Source organism: Prionailurus viverrinus, chromosome C2 (assembly GCF_022837055.1).
Source record: "Prionailurus viverrinus isolate Anna chromosome C2, UM_Priviv_1.0, whole genome shotgun sequence".
NCBI lineage: Eukaryota > Metazoa > Chordata > Mammalia > Carnivora > Felidae > Prionailurus > Prionailurus viverrinus.
In genome coordinates this window covers 51,005,976-51,020,321 of record NC_062569.1, presented here as the reverse complement: position 1 = coordinate 51,020,321, position 14,346 = coordinate 51,005,976, and the positions used below count along the sequence as shown (strand labels likewise).

The 14,346-nt window shown below is 36.2% G+C and overlaps 1 protein-coding gene across 9 annotated transcripts in view; it reads right to left on the bottom strand.

The window, feature by feature from the left end:
- The window catches only part of LEKR1 (leucine, glutamate and lysine rich 1), a 222,762-nt gene that overhangs the window by 125,796 nt on the left and 82,620 nt on the right, over positions 1 to 14,346 (bottom strand). For all 9 annotated transcript variants that reach the window (XR_007155716.1, XR_007155720.1, XR_007155718.1 and 6 more), the window contains exon 6: positions 9,205 to 9,390. Coding sequence is in view for 2 of the 9 variants with exons in the window: in XM_047875645.1 (XP_047731601.1) it covers positions 9,205 to 9,390 (186 nt within the window). In the remaining 7 variants the exon portion in view is untranslated. The remainder of the gene's footprint in view (positions 1 to 9,204; positions 9,391 to 14,346) is intronic.

Genomic DNA, 14,346 nt, shown 5'->3' with positions numbered 1-14,346 from the left:
GGAGGTCATAAGTTAACAGCTCTGCTCGGAAAGCGGGAAGGCTGGAGGACAAAGGGAGGGAGAGCTGCTGAGTCCCCTGACAACAGAGCTCAGTTTGGTGGGGAACAAAGGCGCTCGCCAGCGCCATCTCCCCCGCCCATCCCCCAGCCAAAATCCCAAAGAGAACCAGTTCCTGCCAGGGAACTTGCTCGCTCCGCGCAAACACCCAACTCTGCGCTTCTGCGGAGCCAAACCTCCGGCAGCGGATCTGACTCCCTCCCACTGCCACAGGGCCCCTCCTGAAGTGGATCACCTAAGGAGAAGCGATCTAAGCCTGCCCCTCCTGCCCCCGTGCACCTTGCCTATCCACCCCAGCTAATATGCCAGATCCCCAACATCACAAGCCTGGCAGGGTACGAGTAGCCCAGACGAGCCACACCACCCCACAGTGAATCCCGCCCCTAGGAGAGGGGAAGAGAAGGCACACACCAGTCTGACTGTGGCCCCAGCGGTGGGCTGGGGGCAGACATCAGGTCTGACTGCGGCCCCGCCCACCAACTCCAGTTATACACCACAGCACAGGGGAAGTGCCCTGCAGGTCCTCACCACGCCAGGGACTATCCAAAATGACCAAGCGGAAGAATTCCCCTCAGAAGAATCTCCAGGAAATAACAACAGCTAATGAGCTGATTAAAAAGGACTTAAATAACATAACAGAAAGTGAATTTAGAATAATAGTCATAAAATTAATAGCTGGGCTTGAAAACAGTATACAGGACAGCAGAGAATCTCTTGCTACAGAGATGAAGGGACTAAGGAACAGTCACAAGGAGCTGAAAAACGCTTTAAACGAAATGCATAACAAAATGGAAACCACCACAGCTTGGCTTGAAGAGGCAGAGGAAAGAATAGGTGAACTAGAAGATAAAGTTATGGAAAAAGAGGAAGCTGAGAAAAAGAGAGATAAAAAAATCCAGGAGTATGAGGGGAAAATTAGAGAACTAAGTGATACACTAAAAAGAAATAATATACGCATAACTGGTATCCCAGAGGAGGAAGAGAGAGGGAAAGGTGCTGAAGGGGTACTTGAAGAAATAATAGCTGAGAACTTCCCTGAACTGGGGAAGGAAAAAGGCATTGAAATCCAAGAGGCACAGAGAACTCCCTTCAGACGTAACTTGAATCGATCTTCTGCACGACATATCATAGTGAAACTGGCAAAATACAAGGATAAAGAGAAAATTCTGAAAGCAGCAAGGGGTAAACGTGCCCTCACATATAAAGGGAGACCTATAAGACTCGTGACTGATCTCTCTTTTGAAACTTGGCAGGCCAGAAAGAATTGGCACGAGATTTTCAGGGTGCTAGACAGAAAAAATATGCAGCCGAGAATCCTTTATCCAGCAAGTCTGTCATTTAGAATAGAAGGAGAGATAAAGGTCTTCCCAAACAAACAAAAACTGAAGGAATTTGTCACCACTAAACCAGCCCTACAAGAGATCCTAAGGGGGACCCTGTGAGACAAAGTCCCAGAGACATTACTACAAGCATAAAACATACAGACATCACAATGACTCTAAACCCGTATCTTTCTATAACAACACTGAATGTAAATGGATTAAATGCGCCAACCAAAAGACATAGGGTATCAGAATGGATAAAAAAACAAGACCCATCGATTTGCTGTCTACAAGAGACTCATTTTAGACCTGAGGACACCTTTAGATTGAGAGTGAGGGGATGGAGAACTATTTATCATGCTACTGGAAGCCAAAAGAAAGCTGGAGTAGCCATACTTATATCAGACAAACTAGACTTTAAATTAAAGGCTGTAACAAGAGATGAAGAAGGACATTATATAATAGTTACAGGGTCTATCCATCAGGAAGAGCTAACAATTATAAATGTCTATGCGCCGAATACCGGAGCCCCCAAATATATCAAACAATTACTCATAAACATAAGCAACCTTATTGATAAGAATGTGGTAATTGCAGGGGACTTTAACACCCCACTTACAGAAATGGATAGATCATCTAGACACACGGTCAATAAAGAAACAAGGGCCCTGAATGAGACATTGGATCAGATGGACTTGACAGATATATTTAGAACTCTGCATCCCAAAGACTTTTGTTAAAAAAAAAAAAAAAAAAAAAAAAAGAGGTTAGAGTGGGAGAGAGCCAAAGCATAAGAGACTGTTAAAAACTGAGAACAAACTGAGGGTTGATGGGGGGGTGGGAGGGAGGAGAGGGTGGGTGATGGGTATTGAGGAGGGCACCTTTTGGGATGAGCACTGGGTGTTGTATGGAAACCAATTTGACAATAAATTTCATATATTAAAAAAAAAAAAGACTTTTGTTCCCTGAAAGTTGGTAGATTGCTTGTTAAAAAATTTGTTTTTTTCTTTGTGAGAAGACATTGCTCCAATCTCTTTAATAGTTATAGGGCCATTTAATTTTTTTGAGTAAGTCTTGGTAAGATATAGTTTTCTAATAGTATATCCATTTCATCTAAGGCTTCACAGTTGTTGGCATAAGATTGTTGACAGCATCCACTTTTATTATTATTTTTTTACCCTTTATCTGTAGTAACTGCCCCTCTTCACTACTCACATTTTACATTTGTATTTTCTCTCATCTTCTGATTAAACTTGCCAAAGGTCTACTTTGTTGGTCTTTAAAAAAAATATCAATGCTTTGTTTTTCTGGTCTTCTTTATCATCTCTTTTCTATTTCACTCACTGCTGGTATTATTTTTATTATTTTTTCTTCTGTTATTTGAGTTTGTTCTTTCCTTCTTTTTTCTTTTCTTTTTTTTTTAAATTTTAGAGAGAGTGAGAGAGCATGTGAGGGGGGGGCAGAGGGAGAGGGGGGCGGCATGGGGGGAGAGAGAGAAAGAGAGAATCTTAAGCAGACTCCAAATCACAACCTGAGCTGAAATCGAGTCGATGCTCAACCAACTGAGCCATTCAGGTGTCCCTGTCCTTTCCTTCTTATATGACTCCTAAAGCTATACATCTCCCTGAAAACACTTCTTTGGCTGTATTCCACAAGTTTTGATATATAGTGCTTTTAATATCATTCTCTAGATATTTTACATTCATTATAATTTCTGCTTAAAACCAAAAGTTATTCAGCAGTGTATTTTTTTAAACTGTGAATGAGATAAGGATGCCCACTATTATTATTATATTCAAGATTGTACATGAAGTCCCAGCCAGTACATATGTGTCATGAACCAAGGATTATGAGTGATCCAACTGAAGCCCAGTGAAGAAAAAGAGAAAAAAAAAAACAAGAGAAATAAAAATCTAACAAGTTTTCAGGCTAAAGAATGAAGTACCTTTAAAGGAAAAAGAATCAGAGCTGCAGTAACATTTGCAACACTGAAAGCTAGAAGAAGAGCATCCACAGTGTACTAAGAGAAAAGAACTCAAGAATCCTATAATCAGCTGAGATACCATTATAACCATGAAGCTGAGAATTACATTTTGTATTTTTAAGGAATATCTATAGCACTAGATCATGTATTCAACATACAGGAGAGCTCCACAAATTCAAAAAGGTATTATAAGTCACATTATTTAGTCAGAATACTCTCAAGTTAAATAAATAATAAGAAAGTAACTCCTTCCCCAAATAATTAACTACATACTTAGAAATTCAGAAATATACTTCTAGATAACCCTTTCACCAAAGAAAAAATTAGAAATTACACAGTACTTAGACAGTATTGAAAAGAAGAATAATTCATATTGAATATATGAGACATAGATAAAATTTTACTCATAGGAAAATTCATTCCTTCAAATGCCTCTATCATTGAACAAAAAAAAGATGAGAAATAAAAGAACGAAGTATTCCCTTCAGAAGTCTGAAAAATAAAAACAAAAAATAAAAAGAAACTAGGAATAGGAAATTAATAAATATAGAGATGGAAAGTAATGTTATAGAAAATAAAAGTAATAGCATAAAAAATACAAAGGCTAGTTCTTTGAAAAGACTAAAAAATGAAGGCCTTGCAAGCCTGATAAATAATAAAAGATAAACGAAAAATAGACAAGATTAAAAATCAGATATCAGGCCTAATCACAGACAGAGGGAATATTTTAAAATAAGAGTATTGCATTCCATATTATGGATATAAATTTGAAATCTTAGAGAAAATTGAATAATTTACCATCCAAATATAAAGAATCAAAACTGATGTGAGAAGAACTGAATATTCAAATAGTCAATTACCACAGACAACTCTGAAAATACTAAATACCATTCAAAGACGTACTGAAAACAAAGGAGTTCATAATTGAATTTTACCTAATGATATGTGGTTCAGGTCAAGTTTTATCTAACTTTAAAAAACGGATAATTCATGTGATTAAACCTGTTTATTTATGATGTTCACTTAATTTTAATGCAAAGCTCTGATAAAATTAGTACTTGCTAGTAAAAAAAACCTTATAAACCAATCTCATTTATTAATATATATGCACAAAATTTACAAATAAAATATATACATGTAGCAAATGATATATTCAAAAAGTAAATGATGCATGGCTTATTCCATGAAAGCAAAGACACTTCAACATCAAGAAATTCAATAATACTAGTCCATTTTACCAGTTGGTTAAAGGAGAAAAAACACTACTATATCAATAGATGCTGAGAGGCACTTAACAAAATCCAACAGCATTTCATTTAAAACATCTAACTAAAATTGGAATACAAGTAAAATAGTTAATTAAAAATAAATATTTACCAAAAACATCAAACATAATTCCAAGTGGCAAAGCACCAAATAATTTCAATTAAAATCAGTAAGTAGATATGGATGTTCAATGTCATTATTATTTAACAAAGTCTGAGGGGTTCAAATGAACTTCATAAGATATTAACAAGATAAGAAAATAAAATAACAGATATAAACACTGGAAAAAAATAGATGAACTCTTTTTGGGCGGGTATTGAGCAGGTGATACAATTGTAGAACTAGATAATCCAAGAGATACTAGTAAAAAAACTACTAGAATATGAGGATTTTATAAAGTTGATGGGTATAAGACAAATACACAAAAATCAATAACCTTTCCTTATTCTATCAACAAATATGAAGATTTCAATTTTCTTCCATTCTTTTAACTAAAACTGTCCTTTTTCCTAAAACACTGAAAACTGATGCTGGACAACTTGAGTTCAGCTTTAGAGAAATTGCCACAAAACTTGTGTATAGACAATCTTTGTGCCTGCTCTATGGGTCAAAATGATCACCAGAGACACTTAAATTACAAACCAGAAAGACTCATCTGATTCCTGCTGCCTGTTCCCACACCATATGAGAATGCTTCAAGCCTGACATCTGAAAATCTTTCACTAGGAGCACTCAAGACCCAGACACTGGGTTTGTAATTTGCTCCAACCATTAGCCTATATTTTTCTTTTGTTTCTGTAGAAGTGTCTCTTATTAATTACCTGATTGCTTGCTAAACAAAACAGAGTCTATATCATGGCTAACACCACCTGCTACACGATTAAGTCCTTACGTGACTCTCAAATAGCATTACAATATTAAACACTGAAATAACTCATTCATAAAGCAGTTCTACAAAATAAAATGGTATTAGATGTTTTAACTGCAGCATGGGTGGAACATATGCCATCATAAACACTGAATGCTACATATATATTCCAGATTATCACCAAAATGTAACAGGATTGCTAATTGTGCTCAAATTGGCACTTCTTAAAATTTTTTTAATGTTTTATTTAAAAAAATTTTTTTTAATGTTTACTTTTGAGAGAGAGAGAGCGCACAAGGGAGGGGCAGAGAGCTAAGGAGTCACAGAATTCGAAGCCGACTCCAGGCTCCCAGCTGCCAGCACAGAGCCTGATGTGGGGCTCGAACTCACAGGCCTATAGATCATGACCTGAGCTGAAGTTGGCAACCTAATCGACTGAACCACCCAAGCACCCCAATGTTTTATTTATTTTTTGAGAAAGAGAGAGAGAGGGAAGGGTGGAGAGAGAGTAAAACACAGAATCCGAAGTAGACTCCAAGCCCCGAGCTGTCAGCACAGAGCCCAACGCGAGGCTTAAACCCACGAACTGTGAGATCACTACCTGAGCCAAAGCCAGATGCCCAACCGACTGACCCACCCAGGTGCCACTCAAATTGCCACTTTAAACAATCTCTCCCTCTCCTTTAATAATTGGTTAAACTCCTGAACTGGAGGAGTTTGGTCAACTATCAAAGGTCTCTTTATTGGGCTTCTTTTTCTCGTAATAATTTCAATCGTGTTTTGCTGTCTTTTAAATGTCTCTCCACCTGGTGCCCAGACTCCCTCAGTGGCATAACTTCAAGTGGACAGATAATCTTTTCTACTCAAGGAGATTCATATATGTTGTCTACCTTGGATTTGGCTGCCTCTGCTTTTAACAATTCCTATAACCCCAAATGACCAATGCCCCTATTCAGCAGCAAAAAGTTACAGAAGATAAGACCTTCCACCCTCAGCAACCTTAAAGATTTAAGGGTCAAGTAATTCAGGGGGCAAATGATGAAGAGAACAAAGGTAAGAGAAATGGGGCTAAAATCATCTCTTTACAACTTGCAACCCCCCACTTATAAATTCCTGAGACATGCAGAGTGTGACATTCCTCAAGGAATTCATGGCTATTTTACTGTTGATGTTTCATTAAAGACTAAAAGCAACCTTATCTTAACAACAGCCCTCCAAGATCCTGGAGACCTTCCTTTTTAACATGCTCAAATTCCTTAGAGACTTACCTTATCCCTAACCCCCACTAACTAAAAAGTATATAACCAATTACTCCTCACAATCCCAGTGCAACTCTTTCTGCCTACTTGTCCTGTCTCTGTGCTATAATAAAAGCACGTTTTGGCACCAAAACAAAAACAAAATACCAAGAGACTGAAATAGTGAAAAAAGTCCACTTATAGTAGATGCAAAAACATGACAGTCATAAATTTAACAAGAAGGAAAAAGTAACAGCCAAATAAAACTAACAAATCATAATCAAAAACAAAAAAAGCTTAAAGAAATGAAAGGACATACTATATTCTTGAATGAGAAGACTTTTACAATATTGAGACTTAGTATCACTAAAAATGCCAATTCTCCAAAATTTAATATGTAAATATAATGCAATTCCAGCTAGAATCTCTGTTGGGATTAGAATTAAATGAAATTACCTTAATTTCATGTGGAAGAATAACTTCTTGTAAATATAAATATGTAAGAAAAGTATAAAGACTGGAGGAGAAAAACTTTGCTAAGTATCAATTAGTCTTTGGATTAGAAGTAAATACAGGATCTTAAAAAATTCAAATTGAAGACTAACTCCTCCACGTATATATTTAAAAAGTAAGAACAGTAGAAAGAGAAAGGATTTACCAGCTGTGAGATTATGCTATTAAGTCACTATATTCAAATGAATATGTATGAATGGTATATCAAATAAATTTGTGGAACATAAGAGAACACAGTAATCAATGCTAACATATATAAAATTTTAACATATGACAAATAGTTCTATTCAGTGTAAAAGGATGGATTATTTAATATACAATACTGATGCAACTGGTTATCCATTTGGAAAGAATAAAACTAATCCCCCATATCTCATACCATATAAAAAAATAAATCTTACATGGATTAATGACTTAAATGTAAAAAGAAACCTCGAGACTATCTGTACAATTTAAGAATGTTTTAACCAAAACTAACCAAAAACAATACAAGACATATCATTTGATCACATCAAAATGAAAAATTTTGGTAGTAAAATTTACCATAAAAAGTCAACAAATTATACATTAGAAAAAAAACGAATATAGATTATAATTACTACATTATACAAACTGCTCTTAAAAATTATCAAGGAAAATTCCAATAATGCTATAGAAAATTGGCAAAAATCTATAAATAGGTAATTCACAGAAGGGAAAATTAAAATATTTGATATCTGCTCCAACTTCACGTAACGAGTCCTTATTTTCCATTCCAGCACCACTTTCTCTCCAGATTTCCTAGTTTGTGGTGTGCTCCCATCATTAAATACTCTCAAGAAAAGAGGTTCAGAGTCCTCTGTGACTTTCTTCTCTCCCTGTCTACTTAGCCAGATGTTCACCTCTCTAATCCTGGGTAGTCTGCTCAATCTTGATTCTATCTTGGTTTTCCCATTGTGGCCACGGAAATGACCAAGGAGACACAGTGCGATGAGCACGAGTCTTGGAATCTGAACTCTTTCACTCCCTACCATTTACCAGCCAAGTGAAAACAGGCTTGTTACCTTTCTAGGCTTTGATTCTCTTCTCTGCAAGATGGGACAATTATATCTGTTTTTCATGATCCCTGTGGCAATTGACAGAAGTAATTTACATACAGTGCATATTAGGACCCAAAAAATGTAGTTCCCTTCCTACTTCAGTTTGTTACAGTTAGTCTCGGGCCTGGGTTATCAGCAAAGATATTTTTTAAATGGCTACCTAGCTCCAATTTCTTGATTATCTGGAACACCCCCAATCATTGTAATAACTTAATTTTGCTAAAACACTGCTTGTATTATAGTATTCTCCTTGAATGAAAATTGATTATGAATTTTCAAGGATTACTATTGCCTTTAGGGAAAAGTACAAATTCCATAGTGCCAAGACACTCATTCCTCTCAGGTAGAAATTTAAAACCTTTGCCCATAGTGCCCCAAACACAGGTTTTTTTCTAAATTTTTTTTTAACATTTGTTTATTTTTGAGACAGAGAGAGACAGCATGAACCGGGGAGGGTCAGAGAAAGAGGGAGACACAGAATCTGAAACAGGCTCCAGGCTCTGAGCTGTCAGCACAGAGCCCGATGCAGGGCTCGAACCCACCAACCACGAGATCATGACCTGAGCCGAAGTCGGACGCTTAACCGACTGAGCCACCCAGGCACCCCACCAAACAGTTTTTAATTTTTTCTTTGGGAAAATGAAGGAATATATTCACTTAAGTGTGAATGGCATTCACTCTCAATGGCAGAATCAGAAGGGATGATAGTATAATATTGATCACAGACACAGTTATTGATTTAGTTACTAGTAATTAGCCATATTTGCAACACTAATTAAAACAAGATTTTGTTGTGATTATAAAAGAAATAAAAATGTAAATACTTCTTTGTTATGGCCAGTTGCTAACAACAGCAAATAAAATCATTCTCTTTTACCTAGTACTTCTTTTTCCAAGTCATGGCATCTGGTTTGCAAGTTTGCTTCCTGTTGTTGGGATGTCTGAATCTGCTGAGACCTCAGTATGGCTGCATCTGACAACAATTTCAGATTTTTCATTTCCTCTTCAAGGCACATCTTATTTCTCTGGGACACTGTCAAACTTTTCTTTACTATCTCTATTTCTGTATAGAAAAGTCAAAGTTTGCAAATAGACAAAATTGAATCATAAATCATTTCCCTGTAGAATGATTATTTTCTTCTAGAAAATCAATAGTTGAAAGTCAAGATAACTTTTCTGTCAGTAGAATGACACCTAACCAAAAAATTTAAATTTAGTAGTTATTCTGAAAAAGAAAGAAGAAGGATTGCATTGCTAAATGATGCATGAAAAGTTTTAGTAGGTTAGCCTTTAAATTGTATTAAATGGCAATCCATCTTGCTTTTTAAATGCTCACATAAATGAATAACACAATATCTGCATAATGTTCTGAGTTTTATTGAAATTAAATTGTTTTCTTGGCAACATGATTCAGAAAAGTACATTTAAATGTGCTAGCGTGAGCTGGTTGGGTGGCATTTCTAGGAGAGTAATTAGGGTACATTCTATACAAATTATGAAGAAAGACAGTAGGGGTGGAGAGGAATAAAAGGATTCAGTGTCTAAAACTAATAAATTTATGGGCAGAAAGTATTAGTTAATAGAGCTTAATGATTCTAATAATACTTTGTCCACTCAAAATGAGACCAGAATTTTATCATAGCAATCACTTGTCATTATTCTATCTACTTAGATTAAGTTTAATAAAAATATGCCTTCACAGCATTATGTAGATTTAAATGTGCTAATTTTATATAATTTTGTGAGAAATGCATGGAACATATTATCCTTCAGAATAATCATCAAGCTCTCCCTTAAGCAGTCTCTTCAGCACTGTCTTAAACCACCACTAAAATATAAAAATACACACACAATAATGATAAAATACTATAAAATTTGTACAACCGCAATTAATTTGAATTGATGAGGAGGTGATCTATGTGAAAATCTGGACAGTCTGCTTTTCCAGATAGTTCACTTGGCATCCCCTTTCTTGTTTAGCTTATCCTGGGCCATGTGATGGGTGTAGCATGTGATTGGGGATCAGAGGAGACTGGCTTGGTCTTGGGGGCACCACAGCACCAGATAGGCTAGTGAAGACCTGAAGCAGAGAGCCAGAAGACAGACATGGCATCAGAGGCAATACGGCTGGTAAGTGGTTAAAGAGAAGTAAAGCGGTTGGCTAGACAGAGCACAGAGAAGAGAACATGCCTTAAAGGATGGTGAAGAATAGAATTAGGAATGTGGTCCAAGGAGAGAAAGTAAAATGTCTTTCTGCGGGCGATGAGCATGTCCGAAAGAAAATGTGACCATTAAGACAGATTTAGGGGTGACCACAAGGAGTCTGGCACCTACTTCACTTCTAATTGTTGCTCAAAATGGAAAACCTGGAGAAATAAATTGGCAGGGACCAAGTAAGTGAGGTTCTACCATATTCAAACAATTACTTAAATGGGAATATTTTTCCTAAGAATAACTATATGCTTCTAAATACTTACGGATATGCACCCATTTGTGTAAAGAAAACTGCTAACACACTAGTGTGTAAAATTTTAAAAGAATAGAGTTTAAAAAATATGGAGGTTGCAGTTTTTCTTTAGGCCCAATTTTTCTCTAGTATTTCTGTATCCATAAAGGTGGCTCCTTCTGCTGAATAAACTGTATCATATCCTAATCATATCTGTGTTTAAGTCAGAATGACAGTGCAGAGGAATCCGCACATGCTGTCACCTATTTTTCATTTGCCAGAATGATGCTGCTTAGGTTAGCAGGCTGACTCTGTAAGTGTACACTGCTATCTGTCTCTAAAATAACTACTCATGTCAACATGACTTTCTATCTGACATTAGAAGAATAAGAATCTGCAATACAAATTCAGTTGTGAAATATATTCTAATACATGGAAAAGTACAGCAAGATTTCCAAACTAATAGGAGCTATATTTCTAATGTGAAATTAGAAGACTAAAACTCAATGAAGGGGAATTAACTCTCCCTCGACAAATGACACATTCCCTGTACCTACGGCAATCCTGATGTCAAATACTGGGTCCTACCTTCATCATTCTACAGCATCATATCTGTCAGTCACGTGTTCCAATTTGGAGTTCAGAAGTTATGATTTCCACCAGGTTAACCTATTCTGGTTGTTGTACCCACCTTGGTTTCCCTTATCTCAGCACCCCCTATGAAGAAGGTCCTTCTAACTTCATTCATTTGGCTTGCTATTGCTCATATGCTACCATGGCCTGGCAATCTTTTCTGACCCAATCTGGAAGTGACCTGGATCTTCCTAGAACTCATACCAATTTACACCATTTTTACTGCACTGATAATATGTATACATGTGATCTATTATTGGACTGTAAGTTACTTAGGCCAGAGATCATATATTAGTCATTTTTTATTCCACCCACAATTTTTACCATGATGTCCTAGAAATAACAGGAGCTCAATACATACCTACCAAATGAGTAAAGGCTTTATTGAGCAAAACTTCTAAATAGTTTCTGATATACTAGTTGAATACAGTATCCTGAATATTTTTTGTCTTATCTTGCCCTTCACTTCAGAGGCAAGCATTCTGAGTCACAGATTCTTTAATGTTAGGCTAGGTAAGGTAGTAAAAACACACATGCAAAAGCAGCTAACATTTTTAATAGGATGAGAAAATAGGCCTATTTCATCCCTAATTTCTTCAATTTTATGAAAATATGTGGACTACATTTCCAAGCCTAATTTGGAACTTGAATTTTAAAAATTCAGGAGCTATCCAATAGTTATTTTGAGAGTGGAAACAAACTGATTCTACACTTAAAATAATCTACCTTGGTAAAAATATTTTTTCCTGGAATTTCTTTTATCAAAATAGGTATGCTCTGCTTTAATAAAACCTAATCTATGCTAGCTCTTTCTCTCTCTCTCTCAAAAAATAAATAAACCTCAAAAAAACTTTTAAAAAAATGGGTGCCTGGGTGGTTCAGTCGGTTGAGCGTCCAACTTCAGCTCAGGTCATGATCTCACAGACTGAGTTCGAGCCCTGCATTGGGCTCTGTGCTGACAGCTCAGAGCCTGGAGTCTGCTTTGGGTTCTGTGTCTCCCTCTCTGCCCCTCCTCCCTCCCCCCTTGCACTCTGTCTCTCTCTCTATCAAAAAAATAAATAAACCTCAAAAAAAATTTTTAAAAAGTAATACAAGAAAAAAAAGAAAACCTAATCTATGAATATTTGAGCTTAAAAACATTGATTATATAAAGAGATAGCCACTCATTAGAGGGGTAGGAAATATTTTACTCATATCCGCTATTCAATAATTAACATTCTTGCCAGCAAGAAAATATTAAGCAAAGCCTTTTCTAGGAATGTTGTTTCTGTTCTGGACTTTGATTTTAAGCCTAAATTTTAATGTGCAAAACTTTTAAAGTATCTCAAATAATGTGAATTTGTATGGGGTTCACTATATTATGAGTTTGCTAGGGCTGCTGTAACAAAGTAGCAGAGACCGGGTAGTTTAAAGGGCAGAGATTGATTTTTTCACAATTCTGGAGGCTAAGAAGTCTGAGATTAAGGTATCAGCTAGGTTGGTTTCTTTCAAGGGCCATGAAGGACAGATCTGTTCCAGGCCTCTCTACTTGGCTTATAAAAGGCCATCTTCTTCCTGTGTCTTCAAGACTCTTTCTTCTGTATGTTTCTGTTTCCTCTGTTTTTATAAGGAACACCAATCAGATTAGAGCCCACCCATTTAAATTTATTTCTTTAAGAACCCTAGGGGCGCCTAGGTGGCTCAGTCGGTTGGGAGTCCGACTTCGGCTCAGGTCATGATCTCACAGTTGGTGGGTTCAAGCCCCACGTAGGGCTCTGTGCTGACAGCTCAGAGCCTGGAGCCTGCTTCAAATTCTGTGTCTCCTGTTCTGTCTGTCCCTCCCATGCTCATGCTCCATCTCGCTCTGTCTCTCAATAATAAATGAAACATTAAAAAAAAAATTAAGAAAAAAGAACCCTCACTCCAAATACAGATATATTCTGAGGTGCTGGGGATTGGAACTTTAACATATGAATGGGGGGGTGCAGTGACATAATTCAGCCAATAACATATTTTAGAACATTTACTGGCATTTACACTGTGATTATAAATATGGAAAAAAATAGATGAGCATGTGTTGGACTAGAAGATAAAATGGGAAAATGAAAACAACTATGTTAGGATAAAGGAATTACGGGTTTGTTTTACTTCTTATAAAAATGTTTCCATTGTTCTTCTTATATCAACTTTTCTAGTTTAACTTTTTTTTTCCATTTATTTTCATTTCATTTATTTTCATTTCATTTTCATTTATTTCATTATTTTTGAGAAACAGAGAGAGCACAAGTGGGGAGGGGCAGACAGAGAAGGAGACAGAATCCAAAGCAGGCTCCAGGCTCTGAGCTGTCAGTACAGAGCCCAACGCAGGGCTCGAACCCACCGACTGTGAGATCATGACCTGAGCCAAAGTCAGTTAACCGACTGAGCCACCCAGGAGCCCCTTATATCAACTTTTCAATTGAAGAACTGTGTCATGCAGAATCAACTCACACCCTAAGAATATATCCACATAGATCATAAATAAAAGCTGGTATTGAAAAAGTATTTGTCATTTAAAATGTTTATAATATTGTTAAAGTTTATAGCTAATACAGCTTTTTTTAGCCGTTAGAATAAGTATCATATAGTGCTAGCTAATGTAAATACAATTATTAGTATTAATCTTACATAATTTCTTTATCTTAATAAGATTTTTCTGTTGTTCTTAGTCCTATTAGCTTAATCATATGGACTTAAAATTATGTCTCTAGGAAATCTTTACAATTTTAGACATTCTAATAGATGTGTAGTAGTATTTCATTACAGTTATAATTTGCATTTCCCTAATTGGCTAATGTTGAACAATTTTTCATATGCTTTATTATTCCATCTGCATAACCTCTAGGTGAAATTTTTGCTCACATATTTTGCCCATTTCCTAATTAAACTGTTTATTTAAAACGTAGAGTCTTGAGAGTTTTT